Raw genomic sequence first — 12,667 nt, forward strand, 5'->3', positions numbered from 1 at the left:
TAGGATCGGTTTATGGCGGGCAGTGGCCCTATCGTAAAATTTGTGCGCAGCCGGGAAAAACCCAAGCGTCTGAGGAAATCGCGTGCGACAATCTGGCACCTTGAACTTTGTTTGTGCTGCGTCGCAGAATACGAGGCTGTGCAAAGCAAACTTAAAATTTTTAAAGTAGAATATTTATTATAAAATAGGTAGAAAATTAAATTCACACATAGTATGAACAGTTGAAGAATAATAAGATAGAACTGTGCATATTTTATTTATGTTAAAATGAAGAATTCGTATTCGTGGCGTAGAAATAAATTTTTGCTCGTGCAAAATAATTCGAAAATGATACATCATTATCAATACAAATTTTTGGTTGAAAAAACTTATATTAATGCCAAAGCAGTGTATAGAGAAAAACGGCGTATTTCATTATATTGCAAAATGATTTCTATTTATTTCAAGATCGTGGTTTACAAAATTAGTAGCATTTTTAAAAAGTGCATGTACACATGTTTAATATCGTAAAATATATTCATACTAATTTTCAAAATGTCATAATAGACTAAAAACCGGAAAAAATCTCCAAAATTATCTGTGTTGACATCTCAATGAAGCTGCAGCGGAAAAACTCAGCGATGGATAATGCGTGGGTAAACGGTACACTGTACGTGAATATAATCTTTTCCTTGTGACCATCACGAGACAGTGGCAAAAAGTGTCATGATCACCGGATAGGTAGAGCCATTTTTAAGTATTGGCTCGTGACAGTTACAAAGAAAAGAATCAAACCACGTTAAGTAAACTGTACGCCGTATTCCTAAGACGTCATACAGTTGCTGCCAAACTCACTGTCTATGATGATACAAGACCATTACTGGTGGATAAAATCTGTCCGTTTTCGTTGAAGTTATCTATACTCTCCTTATCCACCTGCATGGGTGAGGTATTCTGTTTGGACTTCCCTTCTTTCTCTGGCGGATGAATGTGTAAAATTTCACGAACCTCAGTAGTACTTTTACCTTTTATTAGGTTTGCTGCGTATTTACAGCATGAATTCATCAGAGAATCAATATCTAGGTAGTTAGCAGCTACCATTAAAGGAATCAGTTTATCGCCTATTCTTTCATTCTAAAAGTAAAAGAAGGACATACAGGATTAATCACTAAGCATATACGAGTACAAAATAGTATTGAATAAGCTGCGTGAAAATACATACCTCTAGGAAATTGAAATCCCAGTCGCTCAAGCCACCATCGTTTGGATCTAAGTTATCCTCGTCCGGCTCTTGGACAGGATCATTCCTGTGATGAGTCGCCCATTCTATAATTTTATCTAAAGTTCCGGAGCTGACGTTTGGAAGCGGGACGATTTCATCTTCTACTCCATCTAATCCCAGTTCGTTTAGCATTGTTTTGATTGTCTTAAAGCGCATTACTATATCCATCTCAACTCGGAATAACGTTCCATCTTCGCTTTTGAGCTGGATTTGAGCCATCTGTAAAAGCACGTAAAAATATGTTATAAATCTCGAGCACTTCTTATAGCTATTGTTACGGAGAGAGGATAGCGCGCGTGCGTGGGTCTGACAATAACTAACACTCGATTAGGCGTGCTGCGCTTGACGGTTCCGTGGCAACTAACGAGCAGAGCTGTAGCTTCGAGAAGCTTCGAGAAGCTGCAGCTCGCCGGATGCGCGTTATACAATTTATTACAAAAATAAATGGAAACGACTAGAAAGTCATCTCGAGTCGCAAGAAATCTTGACGAGGCAGAAAAATATATATGTAACGTAAATTCTTAAATATCAAACACCACGTACCTTGCCAGTAGCCAGAGAGATGCGACTGTGCCAAACTAGTAAACGAGAACTGTTGAATGTTCTACCCGCAGAGCGGAGTCGAGAATGCTTATTCACGGCTATCCGAGGCTTTTATATACCAGGGCCCTTTTAACATCATCGCGTCTCCACAGAGGGTCTTGCGAGCGTCCAAGGAGTGGGACCATGGACTTAGTATAGAGGGACGGTGCGTTTACGCTGAAAAGTGAGTCCGAAAATGAGGGGAAGCTCTCCCCACTTTTCCGCCGTTCTTGCGTTCGGTTGGCATACATCGAAAGATGGCTCGTGTCGGTGTTCTCGACACAAGTAAGCGCTGCTTGTGTACATGTGCCTCGCAGACACTGCTTTGCGTTCGAAGCTCCGGGCTCCTGCTTTCCGCGTGAATGTAAGTGGATACGCTGCCTTAACGTATTCAATGAAAAATACTTATTTAATAACAAATTTGCATTTATGTTTAACAAAAAAATTCTATATTTCAATAGCATATATACAAAAAAGTATGAACAAATTATAATTTTTATTAACTTCATATATTATCGACAAACATTTAAATAGGCATACTTGCTACTATGATTATCGAATAAAGCAATATTCATTATCTTATGTGTGTGGCGATGTTATTATATGTGTGTATATATACACACATATAATAATAATATATTGCCTAAACAAAGTTTAATGTATGCGTTCCAATGTATAATCAGTGGATAACAAAATGCCAAAATATAAAAATATACTTAAGTTGCTTTAAAGATCTATTTGCTTTCTTGCAAACGTAACTGCACTGCATTGATAAATATGCTTATTAAAATTTGCATAATGCATATAGTTGCAACTTTTCCGATTAAAAAAATTCAAACAAAAATAGAAAAATATCTCGTTATTCAAGTAGGCATTACTTAAAAAACCTAAAAAAATAAAACTAATAGTTGATACATTCTTTGATTATGATTTTTAAAGAAATCTGTCAAAAACATAAAAGCAGCGCGTCCACTTTTGTTATGATGCTTGAATTCCGCCGAGCTCTCATAGGCTGCACACCTACGTAGCGGGAATTCACTCGTGTTGAGCTCATGTACACGGAAGGTTCTTTCAATGTGTACAATCCGAACGCACAAAAGCAGAGAAGAGGGGAGAGTTTCCCCTCATTTTTGGCTCGCTCTCTTCGCCTGTAAACGGAGCTAGCGCATCGTCCCTCTATACTAAGTCTGTGTTTTGAGGCGAAAGAGAATACAGAGGAGGAGTCTTCAGAACTTGCTCCATGCGCGTCTACAGCTGATACGGCACATGCGCACTGCAGCGCTTGGAGCGTCATGACGCGCAATTCTAATTTTTTTCATCCCTCGGCCAAAAGTACGCAGTTTCTGGCTCTATTTGGCAACAGATAATGAGAGAAAGAATGTATAAGTAGTTGATAGTAAATTCAACTATGTTTTTACTTTTTATTTTATGAATTTGCAGGTTATGATATTAGACTTATGGCTCTGTAAGAGTAATAAATACACTGCTCTATTATTCAAATAATAGGGATCCAGTTAATACGTGTATTTTTTTCACACTTGACTTAAATAGCCACTTTTTTCCCTAAAACGCGGGGCTGAAGTATTACATTTTTCCGGAAAAATGAGAAATTTGCGAAAAACAACAAGCTTGCAGGAAAAAGGTAAAAAAAATTTTTGAAAATTTTGGAAATTCTGATACTTTTCCTGCTTGTGTTTCTTCTTTTTGTATTCTTTTCAACCCCACTTTGCAGGCTCAAATAGTGACCTTTAGGCAGAAAGTGGAATAAAATGCTGTATGCAACACGGGACAAAAGTAGATTTTTCTTAGGCTGATCACTGCCCTCACGAGAATATTCTTTCCTCAGGTGATTCCCTCGCTTCGCTTGAGCAGTAAACGCAGGCTCGCAAAGAATCTACTTACTTGGGCAGTAAACCCACCCGCGTAAAAAATCTGCTACTCTCGCCCCTTGTTGCATAATGTACTATTTTTACTTTTCTTGTTTTACATAAGTGATTTTCTTCGTCGCATTGCAAGAAGTGATATTGAAAACGTACAATTGTTGAAAGAATGCTCAAAAGTTTGGTACATTGTGCAACAAGGAACTTATGGTTTTAATTTCCCGTTATCTAACTTATCCCGACTTTGGGTTTTCTGCTGTTCGGGTCGACGTCGATGGAGATCTCTTCTCGACTCGTTATGTTTCGCTAGTCCAACTTTAACTGGGCTTGTCACAGCGATCTGACGATGCCGCTCAAATTAGCCTTTCTTCACTTTCACACATATAAACACATCTTCGCATATTCTCTCTCAGCGCTAGTGGCGAAGAGCGTGCCTCAAATACATAAACCGGACGTTAAAATATTCCCTTATAAAAACCGCTGCCAAGTCCTTGGTAAAATGCAAATCTCAAATATGTCGTATTTTTGTTATAAGAGATTTTTCTAAATTTTTTGTGATTCAGTTAATTATTATTATTTAACTATTAGTCCTTAAAACTTATTACTCCTTAAAACAAATTTTATTGTAATAAAAGGAATTATTAAATTTTTCATTGAAATTTGGCGTCAACTGCTTGATACTTTTGTTTTTATTACAAAATTTCTTATTGCAGAAAAGAAAAGTAGGTAATTGTTACATTAATTACTAAAAATTCGCAAAAATTGCAAATTTGTTTATAAAAACAGGAAAGAAATCCGCGTGTAAAACGAGCATGTCGAATTCTAGTTTGACAAAAAAGTAAGAATTGAAGAAAACTTTTTAGGCAGTTTTTCGCATTTTCGACGAATTTTTCCCTATTTTAAATTGCTTATGACTTTTGATAGAGATGGTCATTTTCAACGTTTTTTTTAATTGGAGATCTCGAGCTCGACTGTCGATTTAGGCAAAAAAAAACATAATTTTTGCTTATATCCGGTAATAAATTACCCGGGCGCAATGATAGCTTTTTTTTGGTAATTAGTAATTGCCCGTAACTTTTTGTAAAATTTTATAAAATCATTCCCAGAGTGACATTTCAAAATGTTTTCTGATAGAAAGGCTATAATGAAATCGCCTTAGAGACCTGGCACCGCCTCAAAATAAAGTGCAGAATTGACTCTTCTACTTGTAGCATTTTTATATTTTCCAATTTCAATAAATGTATTGTAAGTAAAAGAAACTTCATGAGTTAAGTTCGAAGTCGAGAGCAATAGAATATTTGTTCAATTTCTTGCGAATGTAACATAAAATAAAATTTTTAATTTTCGAAGATCATACGTTCTTATTTTTTCGTAATTGCAGATTGGCTTTATACCTATTTTATCGGATAAAATAAGCGTCGATTCAGAATATTATACGGCCAATGTGTTTAACGGCTTAATTATACCTGTTTCGATTAGAGATCTGATAATATCACCCGCTCATCTTATCATGTATCTAATGGTGGTCTATGCCTTTTGTAACGCACGAAATCGGGATCAATTTAGGATATGGAGGACGATTACTTTAACGACTTAAATCTTTCCAAAGAAAGGTCCGATATCGCATCTGCGCTCACCCCCATAAATGTATACCTACAAGAATTACTAAATTTGTAATCTATTGGTTACAAGCGTTGAATTCATCGAGAGCAAATATTTGAACGTCTATTTTAGTGAACAAAATATTTAATTTTCTGCGATGGAATATTTTCACAATCAACATTACAAGCAGTCTATGCACGACCTACAAGTTCAAACCCAAGTTTCTTAACTGCCATCATAGGTACGACTTTCGCATTTCACGCGAACACACGTATGCAGTAGCACAGCTTTGCATACACAACGTATCCTAAGTAAAGAGTCATCAGGTTAATTTTTATCACCGTCGTTAAAACCTCTACAATACGGCGCTCTCTATACATCATTGCCGTAAAAAAGGACAGGCGCCACAGCTGACAGACGAGTAAGGCGGCGTCGAAGCTAAACGAAGGGCCTCTCGACGTGCTCTCCGCAAGTGTGTTTTAACGCGAATAAATTTAAAGGGCGCGCTCATAAACTAGACTCGCGCATCAAGCTCGACGCTTTATTACGCAGTCGTCCCTCGCACGCGTACATCCTTTGCGCGGCACCGTCGTGCAGAGAGCCGACCAGCGCATGTCGAGAAAAAAATCTTCTCTTGCTTGAATGCGTTATAAAAGTGCGCAACTCGCCAGTCTACGAGTATATAAGTTTCTTATTCACCCGGGGAAAAACGCGTTATATCCGATTCCCGGAGCTTTGTGCGCTCGCGGATGTACAGTCGGATCATCCTCTCGACGATTCCGAGGAAATACGAGAAGTATAACGTGAACACGTATCGAGAACTTTTTAATCGAGATTCGCCGTAATTGGATGTTACGCCGGCTTTTTCAGTTACGAAGCTATGAAAAGTTACGGCGTATTATAGAGAGACTTATAGGAGACTGGAAAAAGAGTCGAGCCGTTGGTGCACCGGGCGCGCGAAAAGGGATTATATTGTTGCGGCTCGGATTCGACGCGCGTGAGTGAAGGAGGAATTTTGAAAGACTCCGCGCGCGCGCCAGTTGCAGCAACGGGATTAAATTTTGTTATACACCGGCCGCGAAAAGCAAAAGGTAGAAATGCGGGTAGGTGTACAAGTTAGGCGTAGTTTATTTTCTTCAAAGCGCGTGCTAGCGCGAAAGTTTCGTGTATTGTGTTATATTCCTCTTTATTCGGTGCGTGTTTTGAGTGCGCGAGCTGCGTTTTTAATTTTGAATTTTCCCAGGGAATTTATAGTGGCGCAGTTTTTTCGCAGGATCGAAATAGACGATCAACTTCGTGAGGGTGCTTTCGTTAAGGATGGCCCCAGTTGCTATGTTGTCGCTCGTAACGAAAAGTAGTACATATATTCAAATTTCCTGACGAAAACTAGTATATTTGAGTTTCGCCGCGAAAACTAGTACATTTTTGGCTCTCCAACTTCGTGAAAATGTCAAAATTTTCTAGAATTTTCACAAATTATCTAAAATTATTCAAAATTTTAGCGAAAATTTCGGTCGTATTGGAAAATTTTAAAAATTTTGAAAATATTCACAATTCTAGAAAATTTGTACGATGCTAATAAGCCAGAAAATATTGGGAGTAGTAGAATTTTTTGCCGAAGCTTGTTACATATTAATATATGAACACTCTACTTTCTCTACCGGCCACTGAAAGAGCTCGATAGCGCGCTAAATTAACTGCGAGAATATTTTTTGTTCCCAAGTTTTCCCGTCAGAAATCAGCGTCATAACGCTGTAATTTCGCGCAACCTCAAAATAAAAGAAATTCTTTATTACAACAGCAGCAGCACAGCCGAAGCCAGAAGAGGACGGCCGGCGCGCAGAAATGTCGCTTTCCCGGAACTGCACGGACGAAAAGAGAATAAAACACCGAGACACGTACGCTATAAAAATATACTTTTCCAGAATACATAACAATAAACTTTTTAACAACCATCAATCACTCCACCTTTACGACTCTAGCCCGTATAGCTTATTCGCTGAGCGAGTCGTGTCAGCGACGAGCCATATCCATATATACCCCCGCCGCGAAATCAGGCAAAAACTCGATGCGAAAAAATAAAATGAAAAACTACTTCTGGCGCGAATAAAAGCGAGTTCTTTCTGTCGAAATACAGAGCGACCTAAATAAAGGAGCTGGCCGAAGTTTGAAAATGTACAGGTATATGTATAACCGCGCATCTCGCTTGCGCGGCTACTTTAGTCGCGAGCAAAAACGCGAGCGCGTTTAGCCACGGAAGGGCTTTTACGATTCCACGCGTATACAGTATAGTATACAGTCTCTCGTCGCTATACTGCGGGGGATGCATGACCGGAATACCGGTCCGACACGCGCGCGTATTAACGCCCTCCGGTGCGTCTCTCTTTCTATGCTTCGAGGTGTTATACGTCGCTGCGGGCTTGTTATACGCGAGATTGTGTGCGTGCGCGTGTGTGTGGGATCGCTTGTACTATGATATGCAGGACTCGTGCTGCGATTTTGTCCACGTTTGCATGGTTATGCGTATGGCTGATTTTTTCTTGTTCAGTTTATCGTTTATGTTTGCTGCGGTTTAATAACTTTAGATACTTTGTTTTCGTTCTTGAGATATGGGTATAGGAAATATGGACTCATATTATTTTAAAGAAAGTTTGTGGGAAAAGCTTTTTAATTTGCGATTTATGATGCGAAGAGAACGTTTTTCATGATTCAGCCGCTCGAGCGTTAAAACTTTAAACGAGCTAAATTTAATTTTTCAATCACAAACTCATTTCAGAAGAGATTCTTAAAATTTGAGTTCCTTTAATATTTTGATATTTGCTAAGTCGTAGGACGTAGGCAGTTATGATTTTCTCCGGTTTGTAGAAATGCGTAGTTATCTTGAATGACGCCGTCGTTCCTGAGAAATCGTCTAGCATCGGATACTTTCAAGCCTGTGCAGGCACGTTTCGAAATAAACTGGACCCAATACTTTCATAAATAGTAGCGTAAGCAGATTGTGCGTCTGCTGCGCAGACATGATATTTTCAGGACTTTTCCCCGTGTACCAAGCCTAATGATGGTACGACACGCGCCCGATGGCCTGATTTATAATACCGCCTTCAAGGATTTGACCAAACTTTTTTATTAACGGTTTACCTAGCTTTCCTGATTCTCAATATATGAGCCATTCTACGAGACGTCGGACACTTTGCGGTCGAAAAATCGAGCTCCGAAAAATGGTGCCCCAGTAGGTAGACATTATCACGTCGTCTCCTGTAGTTTTGTGATATTTCGAAACATAATTAGTTAAAACTCGTTACTCAGAGGTTTTTGAGGTCGCTGAACACGAATATAGCGACGGCAACGCTCCCCGAAGTACCTGGTGTACGTCTGTGACACTGCCAAAGAAATTAATAATAATATTTCTGTATTGATATCTTTGCTCCACATGTATTAGAGTGATCGATAAAATCAAGTAATGTAATTACTACAATGATTAATATGACAAATCAAATGTAAATCAAGATCGAGTTCTCAATCGAATATTTGCTTAAATACTTACATCTTCATTGCACTTGAGTTTTCAGGTATTTTTTGATTTAAATTATATTTCCTGCAGAATAGATGGCCTGTATCACATATAGAGCAACGAAGGCGATCGCACCTACTTCGAGAAATAGAATTTTCAGACCTGGCCTATTTTTTACACTAATTTTGTATGACGGATAACTTTTAAGTTACCTTACAATCTTGATTGAGTTTTTTTTTTAATAGGACACCGAGATGGGACAGCGACAATTATTGATTAGTTGTCCTTTCCCGCTGAAAAGTTTTAAAAGGGTTTTTCAAAGGATGCTCGGCTGGCTTTAATGTTTTCCACGCGCCTCTAACGCTGTCGCAAGTTTTATATTTCGCCTCTTGCGGAAAATTTAACGACAACGCACTTGAGCCTGTATACATCAATGATAAAGTATCGGCTGTCCTTTTATAGCTGAGTTTATAATGGAACTCAATTTTATCCAGTTTTGCTAATCTTTTTTCCTCGGCATTAATACGTCGCGCCGTACAAAGACTAGCACAGTTCAAATTTTCAAACGAAAACTACTAGCACAACTCACGTATTTCCCGCGAAGACTAGCACAACTCACGACTTTTATTACTTAAAATGTGAGTATTTCACGTTTTTATTGGATTATTGGGTTAGTTAAGTTCATGAAAACCTTGGACAAAGCTAGACAAACCTCCAAGTTTTAAAAAGTTTCGAAAATTTCTAAAAAAAGTGAACAATTTAAATAAATGCTTGTAAAAAATTATTGTATTTGTGAAAACAATTTTAAATTCGGTAAAAAATTGTAAATTGTGAACATTTAAAAATGTTCATTAGGGACATTTTTGCAAAAAAAAGGGAAATGCGCGAGTTGTGCTAGTCTTTGCGGGAAATTTTGAGTTGTGCTAGTCTAGCATGCGTCAAATGAGTTGTGCTACTTATGACGGGAAAGGACCCTGGGGATTTATGCGGGATTTTGGTTCCCTGCCAAATGGGTTGAATTTTTGATATATTGTAATTTATCATCCCGATTATAATTCATATGGGCCCAAATCAGGAAAATGAGCCGTTTCCGAGGAAATAATGATTTAATGCGCCGATTTTGGAGAAGGTTAGAGAGGCCGAGCGTGCAACTTCAGACGGTCGGCAGGCACAACAGGTTATTGTTGTTGTTTACCTAACCCCCGAGATGAGAGAACGGCAAGAGCCTTGATTTCGGAGCATTTGCTGCAGTTTTCTTTCGCTTATTTGCAGTAAAAATTCAAAAAACTTCGAGAGCTATCTTTTCGGAGCAGCTGCGGCTATCTTTCCACGCTTTACCGGCCTTATTACACTGGCAAACGGCACGAGAAGCACGATCTGTGTCGAAACTCTCAAGATAAGGGTTTTTTCAGACCGAAAATTACCGCTGATAGTCCCGAGGAAAGTACCGCACAAAGTCTCGCTGATAGGCCTGCGGAAAGTGCCGCACAAAGTATCGCTGATAGGCCTGTAGAAAGAGAGGCAGAAAGCTCCGCATAGTGTCCCGCTGATAGGCCCGCGGAAAGAGCAGCAGAAAGCTCCGCATAAAGTCCCGCTGATGGGCCCGCGAAAAAAGTATCTCGTGCAGTTTGCTAATGTGACAAAGGGCAGCTCTCGTCGTTTTCAGAATTTTCGCTCTGAAAAAACCCTTATCTTGCGAGTCTCGACGCAGATTGTGCTTCTCGCGCTGTTTGCTAGTGTGATAAGGCCGGGAAAGCGTAGAAAGACAGCTGGAGCTGCTCCAAAAAGACAGCTCTCAAAGTTTTTTGCATTTTTGTTCTCTCATCTCGGGAGTTAGGTAAACAAAAACAATAACCTGTTACGCCTTCCGAACGTCTGAAGTTGCACGCTCGGCCTCTCTAGCCTTCCCCAAAATCGGCGCATTAAATCATTATTTCCTCGGAAACGGCTCATTTTCATGATTTGGGCCCATAGGAATTATGATCGGGAGATGATAAACTACAATATATCAAAATTTCAACCCATTTGGCAGGGAACCAAAATCCCGTATAAATCCCCGGGGTCCTTTAATAGTGCTAATCTTCGTAGGGAGCGACGAATAATTCTTTTACTTTGTTATACTTATTGTTATATTTCTGTTAAGATGAATATACACCGAAATTTCACTACTTGTACTAGTTCAAATAAATTTTTACCTTATTTTATATACCAATATTGCATGCTAAGATTATTTAATTAACGCAATCGCATAAATGCTTTATTGCTGGTAGCAAATGGCCGATAAATTCTGGCCCGTTCCCTAGCGACTCGGTAGAAATGAAACCCAGAATCCGTCGAGAAATATGCGTAGTTTCTACGCTGAAACCCGAGTAGCAGAAGTTCTCTTAATTTTTTGCGCATGCACGTACGGTTCAGGCCAGGCACAGGCATACTGACAGTACGTCGTATATGACAGCATGTACAAGCATGCTGTACTGACTGACTTTGTGTTGTTCAAGTGCAAGTACTGTGTGAAAAGTGTCATCGATGCTCAAAGTCACCAATGACGAGGTTTGCACAGGTATTTCAAATCTCATCAGTATCAGTATTTGTTAGGACTTGTTAAATTATTTAGAAACAGCCTGCCATCTCAGTTTTCATTTAACAGTCTTGGTTTGGCTTTGCACCCTGAACCCTATGGCTTTGGCGGCAAAAATACAGGTTGGTCTATACATGAAAGTTGAATTTATTTCATCTAGAATAAATTTAACTCAATATATTGTTACATCATACCAACACAAATTAAGTTGCAAAATTTCAGCTCTCTAAGTATGGTAGTTTTCAAATGAGAGCTAAAATCAAATTGTGAATAAAGTAATCGAAATCAATAAAATTTGATTTTGCTCTCACTTGAAAACTATCATACCTAGGGGGCTTAAATTTTGCAACTTAATTTGTATTGGCATGTTGAAACAGTATATTAAGTTGAATTTATTCTAGCTGATATGAATTCGACTTTCGTGTGCAGAGCTACCTGCATTTTTTGACGCCGAAGCCGTAGGGTCCAAGGTGAAAGGCCAAACCGAGACTGTTAAGTAAAAACTGATATGGCAGTCTGTATCTAAATAATTGAGCAAGTCTTAACGCAAAATAATTATGTCTGCTGCTTGGGCTGCATATGCTATAACTGATGCAACTCTGCCGACAGCAGCGGAGTTATCTTTACCGTCTTTTACTTGTATTTTTTGTTCACAATTGTACGGGCTAGAGAACACGCTCTACATATATGTATATGTAAATTTGTGGAGAAAACAGGAAAGAATGCAAGGAAAGAAAGATTACAAGCACAGATGTATCTAAGTTCGTATGTTATTGGACGAGAGTAATATAACATACTGCAGAAAGTAAACTTCGACTTGAATCTAGAATTACAATAACTGATATGAAAGTAATTAAATCTAATCAAAACTTAATTGTACAGTGTTACAAAGACAGATTCACCATGCAATAAATTTAATGAATTCACCGCGAGTGAAGAAAAAAAATCGAGCTTTCGACTCCGCCCGCTAGAGTCGCGTGTCCAAACAGAGTAAGAAAGAAGGGTAGGCAGATAGACAGCTGGGAAGTAAATTAAATGAAAGGTGAACCGCGTAAAACCGAAAGGCCAATTCCACAGTATACGTATATAGCGCAGGCGCACAAAGGGAAGTTTAAACAGCTAAGTAAACTCCCTAACCGACGAATTGGAGTTTACCCACTCGAGGCTCTATATATACGTATAGGAGAAAGATCCGCGGAGGTATAACCTTTTAATCTCCTGCCTCGCGACGACGACGTATGTATATATATATA

General features: G+C 38.8%; 2 protein-coding genes across 4 annotated transcripts in view; both read right to left on the reverse strand.

Moving 5' to 3' along the window:
• Nucleotides 1-12,667, reverse strand: part of LOC100118106 (RNA-binding protein asd-2) — a 75,824-nt gene that overhangs the window by 47,731 nt on the left and 15,426 nt on the right. The window lies entirely within an intron of this gene.
• On the reverse strand, nt 410-2,036 carry LOC100118180 (S-phase kinase-associated protein 1). Of its 2 annotated transcripts, none has more exons than XM_001602168.6 (3): nt 1,805-2,036; nt 1,202-1,480; nt 410-1,113 (listed from the first exon to the last, which is right to left on the reverse strand). In XM_001602168.6, exons 2-3 carry the CDS (start codon nt 1,478-1,480, stop codon nt 838-840), a joined length of 555 nt encoding a protein of 184 aa, XP_001602218.2. In that variant the 5' UTR covers nt 1,805-2,036; the 3' UTR covers nt 410-837. The 2 variants fall into 2 exon arrangements, with proteins under 2 accessions (XP_001602218.2, XP_008205724.1); XM_008207502.4 differs by lacking the exon at nt 1,805-2,036 and adding an exon at nt 1,583-1,695 and having other exon boundaries at nt 414-1,113.

Source organism: Nasonia vitripennis, chromosome 1 (assembly GCF_009193385.2).
Source record: "Nasonia vitripennis strain AsymCx chromosome 1, Nvit_psr_1.1, whole genome shotgun sequence".
Classification (NCBI taxonomy): Eukaryota; Metazoa; Arthropoda; class Insecta; order Hymenoptera; family Pteromalidae; genus Nasonia; species Nasonia vitripennis.